Genomic DNA, 26,891 nt, shown 5'->3' on the forward strand with positions numbered 1-26,891 from the left:
AGACGCGCAAGTGCTCAAGTCGGGAAGAGGGCGGGAAGACCCATTGTTACCCAGCATTTAGGAAACGAAACTAGAAACCACGGGTTTCGTCACCGACGTCGCTCGGAAGCCTCCAGCCAAGGTTGTGTGTAAGGAGCACGGTTCGATCGCCAAGCGTTGGAAGCAGAGCACCTGCCCCGCGCCCGAGTTCCCCGAGCTCCTCTCACCACAGGTAGCGCGGGAGCAGCGGTGCCGACGGGGTGGGCGGGCACCCGGCGCGGGGTGCGCGGGTTCCCGGGGTGGGCGGAGGGGCGCTGAGGGCACTTGGGAGCGAGGGGCGCGAGGGCCGGCGGGTTGCGTGTGCGCTGAGATTGGGGGTAGAGGGTGGGGGCTGGGGCACCAGAGGCCTAGGAAAGCGACCGCCGAAGCTGAGCGGGGACTGTACTGAGCCCGGGGCACGGCCGTCCCACTCTTATCCCGGCCAGTCTCAGAATCTTTCCAAGTTCAAGGTATTTCCTGCCTGAAACCGCCTTGTAGGTTCGAATTAGCTTAGTCCACCTCTTAACGACGCGGAGCGGCGCTGGATCATGACCAGAGCCTGGACTCAAGGGTTATCTGCCAGCATTTGAGGGAAATCAAAGGATGATTAATAGAGCCTGTTAGCTGTCTTTGAACAGGAAGTATTAATTAGGATTGTGGCTGGAGCCAAAACTATGCTAGGCACCCTGAAACACAAGAAGAATTGCCAAGACAGGTGGTTTATCATGTAGACGGTAAAGTAGGAATCCATTTGCCTGACTTGAACGTGTCTTTACTACTTGATATCTGTGGACTCCTGGGCACTTTCCTCCTACACATTCCTTTCTTGGCTCATATCTGAAAATGGGTAACGATCAAAAGTTACAATGTATAACTTTGGCACTGCAGGATATGCTCAGTAATGTTAGATTTATTACTTTTAATATTTGACCAAGCCCCTGCTTCTCCAGGCTCACTGTCTGGTTCCCATGTGGTTTATTTAGACAGCTATTCCAGCAGGTCCTGGCACAGCCACTTCCCAGTTCCAGCAACAGGGAGGCAGTATTTCTCCTAGTTTAGCAATCTGAGATACATGGTTAATGTAGGTGTCACTTGCTTAGTGGGAAGTATCAGGCGATTCAGGATACCCTTGTCCTTCCTGGAACTTTCTTGACAACAGAACTTTCTCTTAATAGCACCCTGGCAAGTATTAGGATTGTAGTGCTTTGAACGCTGAACAAGCACAAAGAAATGGAAAATAAATGGAAAGGGAAATGAGTAGGTTTCTGCAGTTGGATAGAAGTATCAGGTAAAATGGCTGAGTCACAGGTTAGCCAGCCTTCACATCTGATTGGTAACTGTTCTTTCTGAGTGAAGGGAGTGAAATAATACTGAACACACTGTTGAATCAATAAGCACCAGTTAAGCGTCTTGTCCTAACAGTCCATGTGCTGGGTTTTGAGAGTTTAGAGATACAGAAAACCTATAAGAACAGGTCTTCATAACCTTGAATGAGCCAAGCTCTCTCACTGCAGCCACAGGACTTCTACCCATACAGTTCCCCCTGCCTCAATGCCTCGCTCCTCCCCAACACACACACACACACACACACACACACACACACACACACACACACACACACACACACACACACACACACACACACACACACACACCTCCCTAGCCTGGTTGATTTTAAACTGCCTTTGGCGCTCAGATCTGACATTTTGACACCCACCACCACCATCTAAATTAGTGCCCCCATAATTCTTTTTATAGAGCCATTATTTTTATTCATAACACTAGTATTTGTAATAATATATTGTTAATTGTCCATCATTTTGTCCTAATGATTGTTATAGTGCCTTCCATGCTCTGTGCCTTCAAGCAATATTCCTGGAAAACAGGCACAAACTTTATACTGAGTGAATATTTACAGACATATTTATATACATATGTGCGGATTTATATATGTGTGCATGTGTGTGTATGCTCTTCCATTTTCTTTCATAGTTTCTATGAAAGTTTCTAACTTTAAAAACCAAAGCATTGTAGTTAAGCAGTGCTAACTACTATGTTTACATTTTTCAAATTTTGATAATAAGTGTTTACAGAAAAACTCTTGCCTTTCCTAGTAAAAACAAATAGCCAGAAGTAAATCTGAAATTCATGCTATCCACCGTACATAAGAAAGATACCATAAAGATAGTCTTTTAACAAATTTCACTGGCAATTTGGGAGAATGTCCTTTTTTTTTTTTTTTGCTCTCAATGAGTCAAGGACATGATGGAAAAGGAAATGAATCATGAATCATTTATATGAGCTAGTTAGTGAGCTATATAACATTAAGTAACTATCTGGGCTTAGTTTCCTCATTTATAATCTCTCTGGACTTTGTTTCTTCATTTATAAGGAGGAAAGGAAACAAAACAAATTTGTGAGGGAGCTATGAGTTGTCAGGGAAAGGTTTTTCAGGAGTAATAAAGCAACCAAACTAGGATAACTAACATAAAGATTAGTTTATGTGTCTTTGGTCGCTTTGGCTTAGTTGCTAGTTTTGTAGGACACTTGACCACCTGTCAGATGGCCCCAGTTGATGTAATGCCTCCTATGATTTTCTTCAAGGTTTACTGTTAAATGCTATTCCAGTGTGGTTCTAAGCATATTTGTTTTCATTTCTTGAATCTAAAATACTGAACTGATATTTTATAGATGGGGTTCTTCCCTGGTGACACAGTGGTAAAGAATCTGCCAGCTAAATGCAGGAGATGCAGATTTGATCCCTGAGTTGGGAAGATCCCCTGGAGAAGGAAATGGCAACCCCCTCCAGGGTTCTTGCCTGGAAATCCCATGGACAGAGGAGCCCGGCTGGCTGTAGTCTGTGGGGCTGCAAAGGAGTCGGACGTGACTTAGTTATTAAAAAACAAAACAAATTTTATAGATAGACTCCCTCTCATCAGGTTCCTTGCATTGATAAAAGCCTCAGCCATCCCACTTCTGTCCCATCTTGGATACACATGTTCTGATGTACTCAAATCCACACCAACATCTTGGCTACCTATTTGTGTGAACCAGCCCATCTGTGTTTGCTCTGTTTGCCCTTTACTAAAACTACAGTTCAAAAAAAAAAAAAAAAACTACAGTCCAACAGATGAAATGCTTTGTCCTTAGATGTTAACCTTATTAAATGTGTAAATTTTACCTACAAACATAAGCTGAGCAACATGGAAATTGCTTGATTTGTGATTTACCTCAGCAAGTACTGAGTTCTCCACTACTCTGTGTAATTCCTTGCCTCCCCCCTAGTCTAGTACCTCATTTTCACTTATTCATAGGAAGTTAAGGATATAGAATTATGGGATTGTACTAAGAGCAGTAATGTTTTCCTAAAATAATAACACATATTCCCATCCTGGTACTTGGAGAAAAATGTTAACTGGCTTGGTTTTAGGCAATTAAGAAGTGGATTTGGATAAGTAATCCAAATCTAGTTAATGCCTAGTTTATAGGCATAGTAGTTTTAGAATCTTTCAAAAATTAGGGATAGTTCTCCTTTGAATTACAGGTTATACTTTAATATTTCTTGACACAATAAGAAACTTCAGAACCCCAAGAGATGGGTCAAAGGGTTTCCTGGAATATGAATTGTGGGAACATAACTGTATATGACCTGCACTATTTCTCCTTCTCCCTGGTAGGAGAGGTTTATGATTAATATCCCAGAGCACCAATAGAATAGGTCTGATAGAATAAATGTGACAGAGATATGCTTATATGTATATAGTGTATGATGCTTTAATTTCCTCAGATACTCTCATTTAACAGGTTAGGAGTGTGAAGGCAATGGCACCCCACTCCAGTACTCTTGCCTGGAAAATCCCATGGATGGCGGAGCCTGGTAGGCTACAGTCCATGGGGTCGCTAAGAGTCGGACACGACTGAGTGACTTCACTTTCACTTTTCCCTTTCATGCACTGGAGAAGGAAATGGCAACCCACTCCAGTATTCTTGCCTGGAGAATCCCGGGGACGACGGAGCCTGGTGGGCTGCCATCTATGGGGTCGCACAGAGTCGGACATGACTGAAGCGACTTAGCAGCAGCAGCAGTAATCCAATTATAATTTGAAGTTCTGTATTTGTCCTGAAGCAGTTATGATTCCAGTGGTACAGTATATAATATGATTTCATTAGAGATCTTTTTCTACTACTACAAGATAAATATGATTTTCTTGGAAGTCTTTCTGTGATTTGTTTCTTACTAGGAGCAGTGGAAGACATTATTTAAAAGTTATATTGAATTAATTAACTAATTAATTCATCCAGGACGCACAGCCCAGTCATTTCCAAAACTGAGTGATGTTATATCTTGTAATAGACCCAATAAATTTGAGAAAACCAAAAGATTCTTAAAACAGCAAAGGAGATGAGACAGGGATGAACATGGGTGATGTCTTTAGTCCACAAATACGTTGTTCTACCTGGCACACATACAGTTTCCACTGTTACTTCACATTTTGTACCAGAGCTTATGACATACCATTTTTCCTGCTTGAGATATTATGAAATTGTGAAAATTCTAAAACCTACAGGAAATTGAGGACCCAGATTTTGTTCTGTCGTCATTTTACCAACAGATACTCATCCTCACAAAGCTATAGGTTAAGACTCAAAGTAATGTGACCTGGTAGGAAGGGAAAATGTAAATATGAGCAAATTAGCTCTGAGTCTATTTAGTTTCCCTTCCTTGGATTTCTGTGTAAGGAGAGAATTATCTCTGGCTTCATGAAAGGTAAACACCCTTATATTCATAGTTAGCACTCATTTGGCAAGGATTTGGGAACTTGGTTCTCTGTTATTTAAGAGCCTCCACCTATTCCTAATGTGATGCACAGCATTCGTGTATAAATTTCCTCTCTTTTTAGCACATTCTTTATATCTGACTGACACTGGATTTCTCAGGATCAAACAACAAAATGATAAGAAATACATTGTAAATTAAAACAGTTTTTTCCATTTCAAACGGGTAGACTTGCCCTCCAGAAACAATGATTTTCTTTCTTTTTTTTTTTTTTTTTACTAATTCAGTGATTTTCTCATAAAAATAAATTAATTCTAAAAATAGTATCTCCAGGTATTATTTGGGATTTTTCCTTGAACTGAGTTTCCTTCTGGCCTTTTAGGAAAGGGAAGAATGAATGAAACAGTACTTCCTTAAAATTACTTAGTTGATTAAAGAGCCATATAACATTTTTAAAAAACTAATCATACTTATAAAGTGATCCTATGAGAAACAGTGGTAAAATAAAAATTTGAGCTGTTTAGTCTAGTGTGTTAATTAAGGGATACTACCCATTTCTACTCCAGAATTTATTAGGTTTTAAATTTTTATATATGTTAAGGAACTCTTAGTACATTTGAAGATAATGGGTATGAATTTTAATATACACTCTTTGATCAAAGAAATGAGTGTTGGCAAAAGTAATCATGGCTTACTGTATATAAGAATTTAGTCTTCTTTTTTAGTTCTTAATGTGATAGAACATAAAACACTAATATGGCCTTTGAAAACTTTTGGCATACATTTGTTACATGTGTTTTTTAGTTTATTGTTCACTGTTCTAGAATAACTGCAGAAAAACATAAGATGTTAATTTTTTTGTTCTTTTGGCCCAAGGAGGTCAATAGCACTTGGGTTTCTGACCAGTTAATGCTAACAGGGGTTATTATTGTTCTAAGAAAATGCAGAAAGTCAACACTGGAACAAGAAACATATTTTTTTAATCTATTCCAAGGCCGAGAAAACCCATTACTGAACTTCTTGAGTATATATAATTAAGAGGTGACTATAATTGGAATATATTTAAGAGCTTTGCTGTATTATTAAAATTTATGCTTATGACAGGCAATGACAAATCAATAATTTGGAAGAGGAGAGGAAGGATGTGGTTTCTTCTCAGGAACACCAGATTTTAGTTAAGGATATGGAAGGATCAGTTGACTTTTACTTATCATTTAGGGTAACACAGTAGTTGGAGTTATTAAATGGGCAGCAAAGACTGGAGAGGGCCTGGAAAGGGTTGAGCTGATTCATATTAGTGTGCAGGTCCCAGATAAAACAGTCAAGTAGCAAGTTTTTGCCTAATGTGTTAATTATAATTAACATGCATACAGGGGTTGGGATGTAAGGTGGAGAGGTGGAAAAAGTAGTGACTAGGTAATAGTGGGAAAGACTAGGATGGGATCAAGTCACTAGAGGACAAAAACAGCTTCTACAACCTCTCAGTGTACGTTTTTAGGCTAAAAATCATTTATTGCTATACAAACAGGGGGTCAGGCCTTCTCAAATTTGCTGTTCAAGCTGGACAGAAAATATCCTCAGGGCCTGGGATTTCCAGAGATCTCTGCAATAGTGTGACCTGATGGCTAACCTTTCTCCTTTTCATGCTGGACCACAGGTGGAGCCCAGCCCTGTGGCTCGGTCCTGGATTGTATGCTCCCTGTAGGTTGTGTGGGTTGGAAGGCTCAAGTTTTTAACTGGAGGGCCCTGGGCTCCAGTTTCTTTTCTTTCTTCCTTCATCTTTGGACCCTCTCCTCCCAAGATTTTTAGAAATCGTTCACCATCCTGGACTGACCCACAATTTCTAAAATCCTACTCAGAAACACAGCAGTAGGAAAGAGAGTCAAGACCGAAGGGTTCAAATGACCAGATTCTCAATGGTTAGATGATAGAGGAGTATCTTGTGTGTATATAGTTTCCGGGTATCCTTTTACATATATTTGACCTATGTATTTATATCAGGTCTTCTTTTTCAGAACTGTTTAAATCATGGACAAACAAAGTAAGTAATCTAAGTGTTTATTTTCCTCCTGTAATATTAAATCTCTTGTTAATGTATTATTTGTCAAAATGTTTTATTCAGTTTCTGAAAGAATAGAATTTTGTGTTGTTTATGTTCCAGAACCCTCAGTCTGGGGCAGTGTTTTGACTGTAGAGAAGATATACACAAATATCCACTACCACTAACTTTCCCTTTAAAAATAAAAAAGTCTTAGATAAACCTATGAAATCTTAAGCTTAAAAAAATGAAATCTTAGGCTTACTGGAAAATATATAATTTAATATTACACTTCATCTGAATCAGGTTTCCCTTTTCTTTGTACATTTTATATACAAAAAAAAAAAAGACTATTCAAGTCATATTATTTAACAAACAATGGATTTAATATGCCAGGGCATTGTAATAAAATGCTCAGATACATCCCCAATATATATCTCATAAAATACACATTTGAATAGGTTTAAATAAATATGTCTTTATTTTCTGGCTTTTTTTTCCTCAAGAAAATTCTAAGTAAGATGAGTATTGGCCAAACATGTAATAAAGGATTTTGTCTTTTAAAAAATATAAGTTTCTAAAAAAAATATATATAAGTTTCTGAAGAGAAAAAAATCAAATGGGAAAAAAAATCCTGTCTTCCGAAGGATCTCTATTCTCTATCTTTACTTAGATAACCGAAGAGATGTTTATCTCTACCATAATACCAGCCTCGATGCATATATCAGATCTTCTTTAGGGCCTTGACTTTCTTTCACAAAGTTTCATGATTTTTCTTAATATATGCTATATTAATTTAATTAACAACACTAAAAACTTTCAAAATGTAAATTCATATAATATTAAGCTATTTTCTTTGCTATAAGCTTTAAGATGCTTCAAATCACTTAAAAAATTGATTGGGTCATGGTCATAATTACTTTTTAACTCTTCAGCTTCATATATACAAATGTATGAATTTGTATGTATATGTGTACATAAGTAGAATGTATATGTGTGTGTGTGTATATATATATATATATATATATATACTGATATAGAGAAATAACAATAAAATAACTTGTTGACAATATGAAAGTCCTATGATTTTTTAAGTGATTCTAAGTTGCATTGCACAAATGCAGAAATGCATCCATAATTCATTTGCTCTTTGATCTACTTGAGCACTTGCCCATTCACTTATTGTTTTTCTTTGTATAACTTCCCCCTGGAATTCCTGAAACTGGGATTGTTGCTCTGATACTTAAACCACAGAGATTATAGCCTCCTAATTTCTTGAATCTGTCAGCTCCTTGATTTGTGTGTGTATTTACTGTTGTTCAAACAGCGGTACCTGGTAAGAAGTGCCAAAATATGACATACCATTTAAGAATGGGTCTCTAAGTCACACTTGCAGTGTGTTTCCTTGAGATCTGTTGAGTCTTACCCTGTGAGGGGGCTGTGGGCAGAGCCTGAGGAGAACTGGAGCTGGCCCACTCACCTGAAGCCAGGACAAAAAAAGAAAAGATGGTTAGGACAAAATGACTTGTGGTATTGCAGTGATGTCTGATAATTTGGGGTATGCTGTGGTCCGTATGGGGAAAAGCCCTAACTCAAGTAGATGATTTTCTGTTGCCTAAATTTGCACAGTATCCATTGACTCCTTCAGCTGAAGTTATTATGAAGCCAGTAATGGAAAAAAAAGGGGTAGGAGTGGGGCATAACTCAGTCTTCCTGTGAAATCACATGACTTGAATGGTCTTTCAAGGCACATGATAGAGCAGCATACAGGAAATGTGTCAGACTGAAAGTCTGGTCACCTTTTTCTTCTACATTCATGCTATGTCCCCATTATTCACAAATAAACTATTTTGAATTTACAGTTAATAAGCCATAGGAAAGAAAGGAGAACACTGCATAAATGGAGTGTCTACTAGACCATAAATTCCATAAAGTCAGAGCCAGTGGAGCCATTAAACCTAACTGAGGGGTGACACAGGACATGCTGGTAAATACTTATTTTCTGGCCAAGGTGGTTGCTAAAGGAATGACTAGACAAATGCAAATATGAAGAAATAGGAAACTTAAAAATTTGTACATACACTGAGATTATTCAAGGCACACTGATTAGCCGATAGCAAAATGTAATATGTTTGTTTTTTGTAATTAACTCAGTTATGATTTTTGTCAGTCAAAATTAGTCAAGTACTGGGAATTTCCTATGGTACAAACTTAATGGGGTGGTTCCAGAGTAAGCATGAAAAGGATATTTAAATACTGAAGTACACATATAATTATAAATATTTAAAACATAATTCTTATAGCAATACTTATAGATAGCTTTAAAATCACCTATAATCCTTCCATTACCAAACCCACATCCAACTAGTTTCATTTATCTGTTTCTCTACAGTCTATATGTGGTTTTAAAACAATCTATTTTTGCCTCATAACAAAATCAAAATATGGAAGAGATCACTCATCAAACTTTTTTGAGAAATAGAAATTCAGTCCCAGTAACTTAGCTGCCTATTTTATTCAAAGGGAATTTGTTTGAACCAGGATTCTACTCCAAATTACCTTTGATACCAGGAACCACTTTTGTTAAGTGAAGAGTCCATACTGTTTCAATACAACACGAGATCATGTAAATGAAATTATCTAAGAACTATACATTTTTCTGATATGTATATGTATTTTTAAGAAAATATATGTTTACCTTTTGTTGAATTACAGATGCACAAATGAATGCTCCATACCCAGGAACAAATTTAACAGGTGGGTATCCCCTTGAATATCCATCAACAGCATTTCCAGGTAAAACGTTGGCTTAAAGAATAAAAAAACCCAAAATTTATCAGTTATGGACATTCCCCAAAGGATGTGTATGTGTCTGTCTGTATGTGTGTGCCTATCTCTGTGTGTATTTGAGTAGTGTCTTTAATTAAAGGGGCAATAATGAAATTGACAGTGTAGTTCTTGATATTTTTTCTTTGATTATATGTTATCATAAAGGTCATTAAAATATTTTTTCTATACAGGATAGTAAAAATATAGTGTTAATAAAAACAGTAGTGAGTTGACAGCAAATGAAATATAAGGTTGCACATAAATTAAAAACCAAAATACACATATTAAGTAACAGATTGTATTGATTCTCCATTTGTTCTGAAAATTATGGTCATTCAGTCACATTTAGGAGATTTGTTTCTGGGTATTTTTGAGTTATTTATTATCTGGAGTTAATTGTGTTCAGTGATTGTCATGCAGAAGAGATGACTGCTTAAGCGTGGAAGCTTCACTCAACAGAAACATAGCTACCTGGGATAATTCTCACTTTCATTTTGAAACATACAAAAATGTGAAAGCTTTGCTTTTATATACATACTCAACTGTGCCTTGCCTTTCTAAGAAAAGTAACTGAGTCATATCGCTACATACACCAAGGAATATGTTATTTCTTTTGAACCACTGCCTAGAAGACTTCAGAGATTTTCATTTAGATAAACACATTCATCAGCATTTCCAGAACTTTACCAGATGGCAGAGTTTATTTGCAAGTAGGCAGGCTACCCACATCTTGAGAGACCAGGACTTAGGATCAAAAGGGATCCCGTTTGGCCACAACGGTTTATGCATTTTGTGTTCTACTCTGAGCAAACACATCTGCTTGGAGCTGTGTGACTTGTTTAGCTATCTAGCCAGGAACCTCTCAGTGGAGCCTGGATCTCCTCCAGATGTTTGTGTTTAAAAGAATGTGAAGTAGAAAGACTGCCAAGGTTTTAAGATGATAGTTCTCAGAGGTGCCTAGGCTTAAGTATTACTTGTTAACTGTTGAAAACACTAGTACCAGGGCACCATCCCAGGAAAACTGAAGCAGAAGCTCTGGTTGTGGAACCCTGGGATTAGTAATTTTTTAGTTTCCCAGGTGATTCTAATGTACAGCCAGGGGTTAGGACTGCTACTTGAAATTTTTATATGATTGGTGTTTGGAGAATTATTAGCACTTGGGGGATATTTTAATCCACGCATGGCTAAATAACAGTAGCTGGTACATAATTATTTTATAACCAGACTGGAGAGCTTGTGAGAAAAATAGCCCAACTTTATTTCTCAACTTTATAGGCTACCCACTCCAGTATTCTTGGGCTTCCCTGGTGGCTCAGCTGGTAAAGAATCTGCCTGCAATGCAGGAGACCTGGATTCGATCCCTGGGTTGGGGAGATCCCCTGGAGAAGGGAAAGGCTGCCCGCTCCAATATTCTGGCCTGGAAAATTCCATGGACTGTATAGTCCATGGGGTCTCAAAGAACGGGCACGACTGAGTGGCTCATTTTTTTCAGGGCTTCCCTGGTGGCTCAGATGGTAAACAATCCGCCTGGGATGCAGGAGACCTGGGTTCAATCCCTGGGTCGGGAAGATCCCCTGGAGAAGGGAATGAGAGCCCACTCCAGTATTCTTGCCTGGAGAATCCCATGGACAGAGGAGCCTGGTGGGCTGCAATCCTAGGGGTTGCAAAGAGTTGGACACGACTGAGTGACTAATTTCTTTTTAATTTGACTTCCCTGGTGGTTCAGACGGTAAAGCGTCTGCCTACAATGCAGGAGACCCAGATTCGATCCCTGGGTTGGGAAGATCCTCTGGAGAAGGAAATGACAACCCACTCCAGTACAGTTGCCTGGAAAATCCCATGGACGGAGTAGCATATAGGCTACAGTCCATGGGGTCACAAAGAGTCACACAGGACTAAGCGACTTCACTTTATTTCTCAAGTCTAAGGCTCATGTAGCACAGGTCTTTTATGGTAATGATGCTAACAACAGTGATAGATTAAAATTGAGAGTTTATCAATTCCCTGACTGTGGATTAACTCATTTAATTCTCAGACAATATTAACAGGGTAAATACTACTAATTATCCCCATTATGCAAGTATAAAAACAGGCATAGAGAGACTGGATCAGGCTTCAAGTTCTGGTTTCTATAATCATTGTGTAGTGGTTTTAAGCAAGTTGCTGTACCTCCAAGCCTCAGTTCTTCTGTATGAAATGAGCATAATGTTTTCTAATTCAGGTGGTCTGAAGATTAAATGAGACTATGTGTACAACACCCAGCACAATGCTTTACAATTAATAAATGACAAATATTTGCTATTACATTAGTAATATATTAAATCAGTTGGGCTTTAAGTAAATGAAATATTATTTCAGGTAATTCCATATGCCTATTTAATCCATTGATTTGGAAAATAACTATTCTCTCAAAGAATCCTGTGAAGATTTAATAATGCTAATAATGTAACCAATTAATTCACATCTCTCCCTTACTGGCTTCCTATGGTTTGATCTTTGCACTATAGTCAGTGCTGTTTAAAAATAGATATGTTAATGTTACAGACAGTACATAATGGGTGAGGCTTCCCTGGTGGCTGGCTCAATTGTAAAAAACCCACCTGACAATGCAGATAATATGGGTTCAGTCTCTGGGTTGAGAAGATCCCCTGGAGAAGGAAATGGCAATCTACTAAGTATTCTTGCCTGGGAAGCCCCATGGACAGAGGAGCTTGGTTGGCTACAGTCCGTGGGGTTGCAAAAAAGTTCGACACGACTTAGCAACTGAAAACAACAAACAACAATTAAAATATTGTAGGACACAGGATTTTCTTTGAAGTTATATTCCATTCCTATGGAACAGTTACTCTGTGGACTATTCATTTAAGTTATAAAGTTACAAAGCTTCATATTTGTAATCACAAATTCATGTGGAATAGAATAAATACTTATTGAATTTCTTCCTCTACTGTGCTTAATAAATACTTGAGACAATTTTGCTTGCTAGAAGTTTTTACCTTCCTTGATTCTCAAGTTATATTTTCCAGAGAGTTGCTAAATTGTGAAATTTAAATTTGGAACCTAAGTATAATAATTAAACTTTTTTTTTCTATGTGGAGGGTTTTAGGAATGGAATACACCATGGGTTAAAACTTCAGGCAGATTGTTAACCCAGGGGAGTATCTGGACAGTAGTGGAAGGAATGACACGCCTTTACCTCTTTACGAGGGTTTCTCAACAAAGGCACCATAATATTTTCGGACGGATAATTCTTTTTTTCAGGGCACTGTTCTGGTGCTTTTAGGCTATTTAGCAACATCCCTGGCTTCTGCACACCTGATGCTAATTCTCCCCTCCAATTGTGACAGCCAGAAGGGTCTCCAGATGTTGTCGAGTATGCAACAAAAGGACAAAACTAGTGTCAGATCTATACATATAGGAAATGTCACTTGTTAGAATTCTAGAATCATTTTTTTACAAGGTGGTTTGGCCATAGAAATGCTGACTCAGAGCCTCTATTTTGGGCTTTCTACTCAATGCCATCCCTCTTTTTCAAGAAGCCATTTCGGAAGTTTTAGGTACCTGACTCTAAATTGTTGTTGACTTTCTTTTACTTCCTTAGTTTTCAGTCATATTTTCATCTGAGTTTTGAATGATAAGCGTGTCTGTGTGGCAACTCTGTACACAGAGCCTAAAACCCTCAAAATAGGAGTGGACATGAAACCACAGATATCTCATTGAAAAATCACTGAAAGATAAAAATATCTTAGAATCCTAAGAATCTTAAATATCTTAAGATTTAAAAATATCTTAGAATCCTGCTTCTTACAAACAGGATTTCTAAGCAGAAATTGTAGTTTGTAGACGACTGGGGTGATCTTAAAAGACTTGGTTTGCATTTTCCCGTGCAGTTACGAATTATTTCACATGTTCATATTTCAGGACCTCCAGGATATATTGGCTATCCTGGCCCCCAGGCTGGCTATGCAGTGCCACCACCTGGCTATGCAAGTCCTGGCCCAGTCGGCTTTCCTGTCCAACACCAGCCAGTGACTAGTCACCCAGGTGCGCCCACACAGATTCCATGGATGCCAGCACCACCACCTCCATTAAACTGCCCACCGGGATTGGAATATTTAACTCAGGTAATTCAATGCCTAAAACACTCATTAGAAATGAAACTGTGCTCCCAGTTTACTTAATGAGATTAACAATTGACTAATTCACAAAAGTGTGAAACGGTAAACAACTTTACTAACAAATTACTCTAATTCTTCTACGTCAGGTTTACTTTAACAGCAAAATGCAATTGTCTTAGGAAATTGTGTGTTCTATGATCTTGAATATAATTTGCAGTAACAGCCAATAGCAAACCTTTAGTAAGCACTATTTTCCATGCTTTATTCCTAAGTGTAACTCATTTAATTCTTTTTAAAAAATTCTGTGATATGTAAGCATTATAGTTATCACCATTTTACAGAAGAAAATGTAAACTTAGGTCCAGAGAAGTTACATAATTTGCTCAACATCAAAATGCACAGGAAGTAGGAACAGATTTTTACTTCCAGGACCTTGGCTCCGAAAACTGTGCCCTTTAATCCCAACACAGTAATTTCCCAGGAGTTGGAAAAAACATCAAACTCAATTTAGTGTTCATTTTCCATAAGTGATACTAAGAAAGGAGTTAACAATCTGTGTATAATATGACCTACCTTTTATAATAATTAGAAAATTACATTTTTATGTTGCTTTTGTTCTTTGGAAGACCCAATTTTATTAATGCTACCAATAAGGAAAAAACATTCCTGGGTTTTACTGTACAGCATAATAGCTTACCTCAGCAATGTGACGTTTAGTATTTGTTTGCCATTAGAAATCTGGTAAGTTAGTTTTCAGTAAATGAGCTGTCTCTCTTGCACTCTGTGCTAATTTAATTTCCCATAATGCACTTGGGCAGCATATAATATAAGAATTTTGGTAGTTCCTAAATTCTCTAAGAAATACCCTAAGTATATTTTTTTAAAGAAAAATTAAGCCCTTACAATACATTTGGGGAAGTCATCACCTACTACAAATGATATCAAGCACACTTAAAAAGAAAAATATTTTTATTTGTAGAAAAAAGTTCTTTAAATGGATTAAAAGGTCTTAATATCTCTTAGGCCCTTTCTGGAAGGAACTTTTTTTTCTAATTTTATAGGGATTCCAGTGTAAGTCAATTTTGCTTGATCTGAATTTGCCCACATTAAAAATAAACACGTTTCAGTAGTTGTTAAAAAATATACTAATTTTAATTTTATACCTAGAAGTGATATAAAGTTATTAACCATTGATATTATCAATAAATGTTGATAACTGATTATATACATTCTTTAAAAAATATACAAACACTGATGTTAATTTGTTTGGCTTAATAATATGGTTACAGCTCTTTTTTTTTTTTTTTTTTTTTACTATAATAGATAGATCAGCTATTGATTCATCAGCAAATTGAACTTCTGGAAGGTATGTATTCATTGTATTTATCTTATTTCTAGGAAGAGAGGACACTTATGCAGATAAAATCGTATCATCAAACACAGATATAACACCTTCAGTGATGTTGAAATTAAACCTGGTTTTAAAAATGTCTCTGTGATAATGATAATCCTGATAAGCATTATCAGCAGCTCATTTTTTGAAATTAATAGTCAAGTGGTAAAATACCATTAGGCTGGACATCTGTCCTCATGATACAGACCATGACTTGGGAGGAAACCAATCAAAACTTACTTTTGTTCAATCTTCTCTCTAGAAATCACTTCAGTGATTCCGTCACTAACCCAGCCTAACCTCTATCTCGTCAACTTTTTTCCCCCAGTTTTCGATGAGCTTGAGATTGTCAAAAGAGCCACATGCAGTAGTTCAGTTACCTTACTACATTTCTAAAGTAAATGAACTCTGAATTTGGACGGATGGGGATGTTTTGGAAAACCTCATTATTGTCCATGGTTTTTCCTGGGAGTTCAGATGAACCCTAAAAACTTTTGTTCCATGGGCTATGAATTACCACCTTGGGCATAGGGCCACTGCACTGAAGGGTGCTGACCAGTCAGCCAAGACACCTGACTTCCTAGAATATCACTGCTGCTCCTATGAATGGGGCCTGACTCCTACAGTTGTTTCCTTTGGTCCAGGGCTCCTCAGGTGCAAAGTAAACTTAAGAAAGACAGTAGATGTTTTAGGACTGCTGCCAGGAAAAGAGAACCTGGGTAAATTAATGAACCAGCATATTTTCCTTATAGACAATTCAGTGAAAACTCTAATAGATTTTAGAATATATCTATTAAATCTTTCTTCACATCTCTGCAAAGTTCTTTACCACTGATAGAATAATAAAGTGAATTGTACTGCTATAGTAATATGGTTAACATTTGGTTAGAATATATAATTGTTGCTCTTCCACTTAAATTACTTGTGATGTTCACTGTTAGAAATTTACTGTTCTCTCTCTTTTTTTTTTTTGATCCTGCTGCTCAGCTTGTGGGATCTCAGTTCCCTGACCAGGGATTGAACCCAGGCCCTCGGCAGTTAGAGCATGAGGTCCTAACAACTAGAGCGCCAGGGAATTCTCTGTGGGGAGTTTTATTTATTGTATTTTTTTATTGTCTGGTCATGCCTCTCAGCATGGGGGATCTAAGTTCCCTAACCAGGTATCAAACCCACGCCCCCTGAATTGGAAGCATAGTCTTAACCACTGGACCACCAAGGAGTCTCATAATGTTCTCATTTTTATTAGTTTGTTTATACTGTATTTTCTCTGGAAAGGAGTATGATAATTTGAATTTTCAATTATTTTAATGATTCATTTTAGGGTTTATTTTTGATATTATAAAAACCAAAATACCAGACACTGTACATTATGTAGCACTCCATTTATAGTTTTCAGATTTATAAGTTTTATATATATTTGAAGAAATATGTATGTATTAGTCATGAAATACAAAGTAAATTTCAAATTTAATAATTGTAAATTCTTCAGTTTTTTAAAAAGGATATCTAATTTTCTAATTTTTTGTCTTAAATTGCAAGTTTATATTTTAACATTATAAATAGTATAGAGAAAACATTACTAAGTTTATTTTTTAGCACCTGAGACGTGACAGGCACTAATACATGTCCCAGTTCAAAACTTAAGAGACAGTAAAGACAAAACCATAGAATTGTTTTATTTGTTTTCATTTTTTAAGTAACTAGAAAGAAACAGATTGTATAAGCTCAATTATCTCACTTTACAGATAAACAAGCTGAAGAATTTTGAGATTAATCTACTTAAGAAACACTTAGGTAATAGATCCTATTTCATGATTACTTTAACTTTTTCACATAAAATATTTGACAGGTGGATATTGAGGTAAAGGGTGGCTCTTTTAAAGGCAGAGTCAGGGTCTGTGTAAGTCATAGCAAAGACACTTAAGGGAAGTCATGGTGATGAAAACTTGTGAAGAACATCTTTATCTAAATCCATCCACACCAATATTAGAGACTGATTTTTGTCTCTATATTTTTTAATTGCTCAATATTTTGATGACTTCTAATATCCTATGACTCACGTGAATAAGGACTGTGGACAAGTTTGTGCACGTGTGCTCAGTTGCTCAGTTGTGTCCCACTCTTTGCGACCCCAGGGACGGGAGCCTGCCGGGTTCTTCTGTCCATGGGATTTTCCCAGCACCAATACTGCAGTAGGGTGGCATTTCCTACTCTAGGTGATCTTCCTGACCCAGGGATTGAACCCCCATCTCTTCCCTCTCCTGCACTGGAAGGCACTTTATACTCTGTGCCACCTGGGAAGCCCTTGTGTCTCATATAGAAATTCCAAATTTCTCTGTACTCTAATATCCTCTCCTCCATTCCCTTCACCTTTTTTCTATATCTAGATCATTTCTAAACACCTTTCCTTTTCTTCCTCCTGTGTTAAATGAAGTACCATCTAAAAATGGTATAGCTAGACACTATAGCATTTTAGGATAGACTGATTATTCTTTTAATGCTGTAGTCATGAGTCCTTCTTTTATGTTTTAGTCCTAATAGGTTTTGAAACTAATAACAAATATGAAATTAAGAACAGCCTTGGACAGAGGATTTACTTTGCAGCAGAGGATACTGATTGCTGTACTCGAAATTGCTGTGGGCCTTCTAGGCCTTTTACCATGAGGATTCTTGATAATATGGGCCGAGAAGTCATAACTCTGGAGAGACCACTACGGTGTACCAGCTGCTGTTTTCCCTGCTGCCTGCAAGAGGTGAGTGAACAATTAACAGGGTACTTTTGACAAATACTTTGCAAAGTAGTTCTGTAGGAATTTTTACCTTATCAGTGAGTTTATATAATAAAATGAGATTTAAAGGTGAAGTGGTTCACCAGCTATTAGTTTATGCTTGAGAGTAAATTGTAGGAATTTTTACCTTATCAGTGAGTTTATATAATAAAATGAGATTTAAAGGTGAAGTGGTTCACCAGCTATTAGTTTATGCTTGAGAGTAAATTGTAGGAAGGCAGGCAGGTGGAAAGGAGTGATGAGTTTGGCCCACATTCCTGGGCAATGTGCCCTCTGGGGTGAGATCAGAGATCTCAGAGACCAGAATTCTTGATCTTCAGGGAGAGCTGAGAACGTAGGGTACCTGTGTCAAGGCCCTTACCTGAAATGACCATGAGAGCCTGGCCAAAGCCAGATGAGGGCCCCACAGGGAATATCCTCAAATGCCATCCCAGTAGCAAGTGGACAGAAGAGTAAGGAAAAGAACATATGTTCATCTCATAATTTTAGCCAACCTACAGGGAGCTAAGGAGGGCTTCCCAGGTGACACTAGCTGTAAAGAACCCACCTGCCAATGCAGGTAGATGTAAGTGACATGGATCCCTGGATTGGGAAGATACCCTGAAGGAGGGCATGGCAACCCACTCCAGTATTCTTGCCTGGAGAATCCCCTGGAGAGGGGAACCTAGTGGGCTACAGTCCATAGAGTCACAAAGAGTCTGACACAACTGAAGCGACTTAGCACAGGTGGCTTAGTGGTAAAGAATCTGCTTACCAGTGCAAGAGACCCAAGAGATGCAGGTTCAGTCCTTGGGTTGGGAAGATGCCCTGGAGTAGGAAATGGCAACCCACTCCAGTATTCTTGCCTGAAAAATCCCATGGACAGAGGAACCTGGTGGGCTACAGTCTAGGGACACGCTGAGTCAGACGTGACTGAGCACGAATGCACACACAGGGAGCTACCCTAGTAGAGGCTCCCTCTGAGAAATTTCAATTCCTGTGTTTTTCAGTTCTCCATTTGAAAAAGTAGTATATTTGAGTTCCTGTAATTCCTATTACAGAATAACATGAGTTGTGAGCACCTTCAGGCCCATAAAGACCAGGTGTCTCTTCCATAGCACTTGACAGCCCTCTGACAGAGAACATGGATCTCGGGGGGACACCAGGGCACAGAATGTTTATAGGAAGTTGACCTTTGCCTGTATCTCCACTGGCCTGAGACCAGTGCTGCCTGTGTTGCTCAGTCGTCCACACAGGTAGCTGTGAGAGCAGGGCAGACAGAACTACAAGCACATGGAAACTGATGTCTAATACTGAACTGATTTTGAAAGGATAACTGAAGTTGTTCACACTGAATTATTTTGTTTTCCATGTCAATTAGTTTAGATATAATAATATTCAAGAACAGCTGAGGTAAAACAGAGTTTGATAGAATATGCTTTACAATTGTGGAGCATGTTAGCATACAATTGGCCTTAATAAACAGATCTAGAAGTCCTCAGTTACAGATGAACATGCCGAGATGCTCTCAAGGTTGCAGAGTTGAGGTTCAGCTTCAAGATTCCAGGCCCACATCTTCTTTCCATCCTAGCACTACTGACCTTATTTGAAGATTGCTTCAGTGATCAGGGCTCTGTCCATACATCTAAACCTCTATTTTTAAAGGAGTTTAAAAAATAGCTCTAAATAATTTAGACATTTTTCATAAGCATGGAAATTTAAAAATATACGAGACCGACAGAGCAGTACTTCAGAGTAGATACTGGGCATGCAGTCTCCCTGAGTTGGTGTCTCATCTCTTCCACTTTGCAGCTGGGGAATCTGATACAAGTTAATTTACCTCTCTGTTCCTCCAGTTGCTTACTCTATAAATAGGGATAATAGTAACAACCTGGTAAGGACATAGAGTGAGTTAACTGGTGCTTAGAACAGTGTCTAACAATATATATATATTCTTTTGCTTTTGTAGATAGAAATCCAGGCTCCTCCTGGTGTCCCAGTAGGTTACGTTACTCAGACCTGGCACCCTTGCCTGCCAAAGTTTACAGTTCAAAATGAGAGGCGAGAGGATGTGCTAAGAATTTCTGGTCCATGTGTTGTCTGCAGCTGTTGTTCAGATATTGATTTTGAGGTAAGACATGTGATAATGTTTATAGGTTTTGCTTTCCTAGTTAATAAAATAAGCTGGGAGGATGTTACAAATATATTAAATGAATATTTACATCCTGATATTCCGAGAGGGACTCAGTGTGCTCATACATTTATCTTTGGTCAGAGAGATGGTTATTGCTCTGATTAAGTGTTAGTGCTGATTATGCTAAGTGGAAAAAGAGAAGCAGAGATTTGTAGTCAAATAAATATAAACAAAGCATCTAACATTTAAACACGGTGGTTTCTGTATACAGGCACTGTATATTATTGCTTTTGAGTGGAACATTAACCTTGTCATTAATGTCTGGTTTCCAAAGCATGTGGTCTTTCCTTAGTCTGAAACACAGGCTATCAGTGCTCTAGGCCCTCTTCAGAATCTCTGGCATCTTTGAGTTCCTACAAAAAGCCCAACTACGCAAAGAGAATTTTAACAACAATAGTATATGATGTACTACCCTACCATGCTTCTCTATGATCTGTCCTTTATCCTTGTATTAAAGTAATTAGAAATCATAATTTATCTGTGTATTTACTACCTCAAGGAACTTCATTTCAGCAATTTTTCAACAAATGGGGTCCAGACTTACAGCCCAAATTAAATGGATGCAAATGCTTAAAAGTCAAGCAACTATAAAACTTAATCTTGATACCACAATTCTCTTGTATAAGCATAAAATCTGTTAAACTGGACAATTTCCACAGAAGGGACAAATTCTAAAACTGAGCAGGGCTGGCCCCCTTATGATGAACCTATAGATTTCTTTTTAGAATAGTTTATCAGTTATTTGTGTTAAATTTATAAGTTAATCAATGTAATAGTAATATAATACAAGTTTATTATTTCTAGAAATTGAAATCATTTTATTATATAGGTTTTCATTTTAAAATTTTTTTTGGAATTTAGTTAAAAATCATCTAGTCTTATTGACTTTCCAGTTGTACATCCGTATATGCTTTTCTGTTCCTTTCCATTAAAAATTTATATGTTCTACTTCTTACATAAGTTTTTGGTGAATTTTTAAATTTCTTTCTATAGGAATCAAAACAAAAAGGAAATCTTAATATCTTATAAGTCTAGTAGTAGGATTGTGGTGGCTGATAAATTATCTTTTGTATATTTCATTTAAAATTTTTTCAAAAATTAAAAATAATCGAATTAAAAATAAAATGTAAGATATTATTATTAGCTTTAAATGTTTAGATGACAGCTATTAGCAGATGAAACATGTAAGTGTGCAATAGGGAATTTGTATTAGTCTGTTTTGCCATTGTAGCATAACAAACAGCCCCTAAAACTCAGTGGCTTAAGAAAACAGGAATTTATTCTCATGCTTATGGATCTCAAGGTCAGCTGTGTCTGGAGGATAAACCTAGGCTTAGACAGATGGCCCTGATTTAGGCTGTAAGTTGGCCTCAGGTCTGCTCCAGGTATGTTCACTCTGGAGTTGCATCAACAGCAGCTGCCTGGATCATGCTTTTTTAGTGGCTGATCGCTGGAGAGCAGGACCAAGGCCAAATCATTCAGCCATGTCTAAGGTCTCTGCTGGTGTCACATCCACTAACCCTCCACTGGTTAACCAAGGAACATGGCCAAGTCTGAATTTCAGTGTGCAGGGAAGTATACTGGATTTCAGAGGACACTGAAATGACTATTTGATGAACAGTAATCCAGGCTATCACAGCATTCATAGTAGAAGTTTATTTAAGGTTTTTAAAGAACTTAACTATCTACATCCAAATAAAATGAGTCAACTGTTTTTAATCTCCCCACATTTACATAGCTGATTTCAACCTAAGATAGGGCTTCAAATGTTGTTGCCAGCATGTGTGGTACCTTGTGTACATTTGAAAAGGACACTTCTCTTCCTGTTCTGATACAGACCTGCCTATAAATACCCTGGCGAGTGTGGGCTACATTCAGTGCCTAAATGCCCACTTTGTGAGGTTCATTCCACTGGCTACAAGCTGTTCCATTCTTTATCATTGGCCCGAGCTTTACTCAGATAAAAACATAAAATTAGAGAAACTTTACTTTGGAGTTCTTTTGTTTCATACATCCGTCCTCTTTTATTGCTCAGTCCCATTCTGCTGTCCAGTCTTACCCTAAGCCTTGACCTGGGGCATCCCATCAAATTACTTATTGGTTACTTTACTTCACTCAAAACTGCCAGTCCTCTTTTCCAGCCTCTTGGCATTTTATGTTTTCCTGAGTCCTTCCATCACCTTTAAACACTCGACCTATGTCAACTTTCTGTGCTAATCTTAAAGCTGAAGTCAGATTAGAGTTTCATTTACTACCCGCTCCCCCCACCGGATGGCTTCTAGAAATTTCATTCAAAGAATCATTTCATAGTTGCATCTTTTCCTGCTTGAATTTTATTTTGGATAGATTCAACTAATTTAGTGCTGTATATCTTAATGGAGAATAAAAATGTTAACTATTTCAGCTAAACTACTTTCATATTAGTTCTCTGTAGCAAATAAAGTTTTTAAAATGAATCTGTAAATAAACATAGGAATCTACCTGCATCTACTGAGTGATATAATGTTCACAGTTATGAATGGCATATAATTTTAATATTGGTTTGATTTTACTTCTACTTGGAAAGTAGCTTTATTAGTTTGCTAGAAGTTTTTGTCCTTTTTTTTTTTCAATTTAGGTTAAATCTCTTGATGATAAATATGTGGTTGGCAAGATTTCCAAACACTGGACTGGCCTCATTAAAGAGTTATTTACGGATGTTGATAACTTTGGCATCCAGTTCCCGTTAGACCTTGATGTGAAAATGAAAGCTGTGATGCTTGGCGCATGTTTCCTCATTGTAAGTTTACTCCTGCTAATCTGGGATACAGATGGTTTCTCTAGTTTTATTCTGAAATAATTTTTTAAATTTTATATATTTAAATGACCTTAAATTTGTAGGTTTTATTGAAAGTGGTCCTGTTTAATCTTAGCTCTGAAATTCCATTTTCTTTTGCTACTCTTGGTTAATAGGTGACTAGCTTCTCCCTGGAGGGTCTGTGTAGTTTCACACTGTAACAGAAGGATCTTATATGTTAAGGAGTTCTGGTTTTAGTGGTTAAAAAAGAAAAAAAAAAAGCCACCGCCACTACCAATAACAAAAAACCCCCAAATTTGTACTTTGGAGAACAGTTTGAATCTTCTAGTGTGTTTAAATGAAATAAGTCTCAGTGAAACAAGAAAATTTCTTCCTTATTCATTATTAAACCATCTAATACAGAAATACAAACTGCAATAAGAATGTACATTTGATCAAGTCTTGGATGGAACTATCAATTGAGAGGAAATACATGGAATACAGCATTGATTCTGAACTTGTCTTCACATTAAATTAGCTAGGAAGTTTTTAGTAGTAAGCCATACCCCAGTTTCACTAGATCAGAAGCACACCATTACAAGTTTGTGTAGCTCCCCAGATGATTCCTTACGTGGCCAATGTCAAGGTCTCTGGGGACGGAGCAGTGGTTTTCCGCCTTAGCTGCACAGTAGAAACACCTGGGTAGCTTTTGCACTCCCTATGTCAAGACTGTACCCAGATCCAGTAAACTAAATCTGGAGGTGGAACCAAGCCATCAAATGTTCAAGCTGTCATATGATTGCAATGCGAGTGAGGTTTGGAGCCACTAGATTAATATCTTAAACACTGACATGCAGAAGCAATCAGAGAAAAACAAAAAACACTAACAAGTGAGAGAACGTACAGAAAAGGATTCAGTTACTTCAACAAACAAATATCAGGAAGGTAAAACTAAAAAGAGAAACATCAGCTTAATATAGTTTGTAGACTGTGTTTGGATACTGATTTAAACAAACCAATATAAAAAGACATTTACAAGACCTTCATGCAAATATGAACACTGGCTATTTGATGATATTAATGAATTATTAAGGTTTTTAAAATGATGTTATTATTATGGTTATGCAAAAACAAAACAGTTCATATTTTTTAAGGGTATATACTGAAGTATTTGGAAAAGACCCTAATACTGGGAAGGATTGAGGGCGGGAGGAGAAGGAGACGACAGAGGATGAGATGGTTGGATGGCATCACTGACTCGATGGACATGGGTTTGGGTAAACTCCGGGAGATGGTGATGGACAGGGAGGCCTGGTGTGCTGCGATTCATGGGGTCTCAAAGAGTCGGACATGACTGAGCAACTGAACTGAACTGAAGTATTTCAGTATGAAATGATATGGCTATTTATCACAGATTTGCTTTTAAATAAGAGAGGTGAGGCCAGGGGGACATAAGGGATGGATTAATTGGTGAACTAAGCTGGGTGAGTAGTCACTGGGACTTTATTATGCTATTCTATCTAATCTGGGATAGACAATATTTTCTATATAAAATTTTAAAGATAACCACAATTCTGTTTAAAAATTGTGCTTTCAACAAATGCTTATTTCACATGAGGAGAAAACTGTAATCTTAATCTTGGGGAACTGTTTAACCAAAAGTTTACACACCATAACCAAAGATATGATGTGTATAGGGCAGAGAGAGTAGTCTGGGATGTCTGGTTAGATGAGATATGGGATTGGAGGGTGGTTGGGGGGCTTATGAAGTGAAAGTCCCTTAGTCATGTCCAACTCTTTGTGACCTCATGGACTATACAGTCCATAGAATTCTCCAGGCCACAATACTGGAGTGGGGTTATTAAGAAGTGAATATAGGGTAGATTGGGCAACTTTTTATAGACCTTGGGACGATACTAAAAATTGTTTAGTTAACTGGTTAGTTTTAAGCTATGTATAAATAAAAATAATTATAAATCCAAATTTTAGAACGATAAATCCTGATGACCATGTGAAAATGGATTGAAGAGAGGTAAAACTGTATTAGTGCAACTGCAAGTGAATGGTTATAAAGATTCAGTTATTTCTTTATAAAGGGATAAAGGAAAATGACAGATGAGAGAGAGCTAAAATCCATACAATTTAGAAGTCATAAGGATGAAGATCTGGTTAGAAACTGGAGTAAGACAAACCGAGCAACAGAGAGACAGGCTTGGAAGAGAAGTCATAAAATTGGGCCCCAAAATTCTAAGATGTTATTCTAAGTCTAAGATGGCTGTCATTCTCCTGAAACAATCTAAAAATTGTACGTGGAACTCAATGTACAGTCACAACACAAGTTATATTTATTACTAGAGAAGGAGGTCAAAAAGTTGAGGAAGAAAGATTGAAGAGGAACATTCTAAGAAGCATGAAAACAAGTGAAACAGAAATTACCTTAGAATTACTTGAGTTCATGCAGGTATCAGTAAGTGAACAGAATTGTAGGATTTAATTGCCATTAAACTGGAAAGCTGAAGCTATCCATTTTTCCTCGATCTACCTATTACAGTTGATTTTTCTTGTTTAGCAAGTATGTTATTGTGTTTCATCAGATCCCTTAGCATTTATGCATCTGAAAGCTGATCTCTGCTTGGTGCTGAAAACTCATTTCTGTATTTTGTTTTTCTTTAGGACTTCATGTTCTTTGAAATGACTAGCGGTGAACAGAGAGCAGGAGTGTGGTAGTACATTCATGAAAGTCTCAGAAAATCTGAAGTCCATATATTGATTGGGACTATGTAAAAGAAAACTTGGGTGGATTTTTTTCTTTATGTAAATGACTTATTACAGCATGTGTAAATTTTACTAGGATACCTGAAGCTTCAGGTATATGATTTTACTTTTCAAATTAAAGACTTTATTTTCTATATCACTTACTTACAAATGTTTTTATACATTTTCTTTTTCATTGTGCATTTTGGAGAAAGGATATAGAAATTTTTACATTTCAACATAACTTCCTATGATGAATTGCTTTGAACTAGAGTCTCTGCTTTGTTTTTGATCTGTACAACAAAATTAATTAAAGCCTTTTTAAAATAATACTAATATAAACATACATTATTTTATTAAATCTAGTTATTTCCTATGTAACAACTGTTATTTTGCAAAAATGGTATGTTCAAAAAAGTTCAAAATGAACATAATTTTTCAGTGTTTCTTTTACAATTATGCTCAAATAATACTCAATATTCATATTGTCAAATGTATTTTTTTGTTCAGAAAAATCACACTACGTTAAACTTCTGTGATCTGCAACTATAACATTTTTATATTGACAAGACTATAAATTACCAAATTTTGATGATTTTTCATGAATAAAAGAATGATTGTGTACCAAAGAAGGACACATTTAAAGACTCACTCACTCTAAAACTGGGATACTATAATATTTTGAAGTAATTATTTATATATGGAATATAGTTAACTTCTGTTCTATATTCTTCCATTCATGGAATATAGTAGTTTTCAGATCACTCACGTGTTAGTTAAATAGAACATATATATTCTGTCTGAGTATAAATGTTTATAATGGTCTATTAGATTATTTTTGCCAATAATTAAATAACTAAAATAAAACATTGCTGATCTATTTCTTTGAATGTTTGGTTTTTGTTTTCAAACAAACTGTGAACAGTCAATTCACATGGTGTTCTGAACTTTACACATTTACCCCACTTTCCCTTTCAAATCTTTAAAAGAGCTAAAGCATATGGTAATCTTTGGTAAAATATGTATATACCTGTGCTGGAAACTGAGTTTTCTTCCTGTCAGAAAGTTAGTGCAATTTTAATACACTGTTTTGTAGGGAAAACTGAATCAAGTGAGAGGAGATGTCTGACTCACCATTTACCTCATGGAAAGGAAAAGTGTGTTTAGGAAATAAAGAGATTGGGGAGAGATTCTCTTTTATCCACAGCAGAACTCCAGCACCTAGC

General features: G+C 37.0%; 1 protein-coding gene across 9 annotated transcripts; it reads left to right on the forward strand.

Moving 5' to 3' along the window:
* Positions 1-94: 94 nt before the first annotated feature.
* LOC145539808 (phospholipid scramblase 2) lies at positions 95-26,545 on the forward strand. 9 transcript variants are annotated; one of them, XM_081573977.1, is made up of 9 exons: positions 95-211; positions 6,797-6,836; positions 9,549-9,590; positions 13,584-13,786; positions 15,104-15,146; positions 17,706-17,926; positions 19,911-20,072; positions 22,753-22,914; positions 25,585-26,545. In XM_081573977.1, the coding sequence occupies exons 2-9, from the start codon at positions 6,824-6,826 to the stop codon at positions 25,636-25,638; spliced, it is 900 nt and encodes a 299-aa protein (XP_081430103.1). In that variant the 5' UTR covers positions 95-211; positions 6,797-6,823; the 3' UTR covers positions 25,639-26,545. The 9 variants fall into 9 exon arrangements, with proteins under 9 accessions (XP_081430103.1, XP_081430101.1, XP_081430107.1 ...); XM_081573975.1 differs by having other exon boundaries at positions 6,811-6,836; XM_081573974.1 differs by lacking the exon at positions 95-211 and adding an exon at positions 336-488 and having other exon boundaries at positions 9,549-9,629.
* The last annotated feature ends 346 nt before the right edge of the window (positions 26,546-26,891 follow it).

The sequence above is a fragment of the Giraffa tippelskirchi genome, chromosome 2, assembly GCF_054371585.1.
Source record: "Giraffa tippelskirchi isolate mGirTip1 chromosome 2, T2T-mGirTip1v1.2.pri, whole genome shotgun sequence".
Lineage (NCBI taxonomy): Eukaryota > Metazoa > Chordata > Mammalia > Artiodactyla > Giraffidae > Giraffa > Giraffa tippelskirchi.

Excerpts from the sequence above, each read along its gene's own strand:
- LOC145539808 (XM_081573974.1), top strand. Across the intron at positions 20,073-22,752 it reads GTTCAGATATTGATTTTGAG|GTTAAATCTCTTGATGATAA; the intron begins GTAAGACATGTG and ends TTTTCAATTTAG. Across the intron at positions 22,915-25,584 it reads TTGGCGCATGTTTCCTCATT|GACTTCATGTTCTTTGAAAT; the intron begins GTAAGTTTACTC and ends GTTTTTCTTTAG.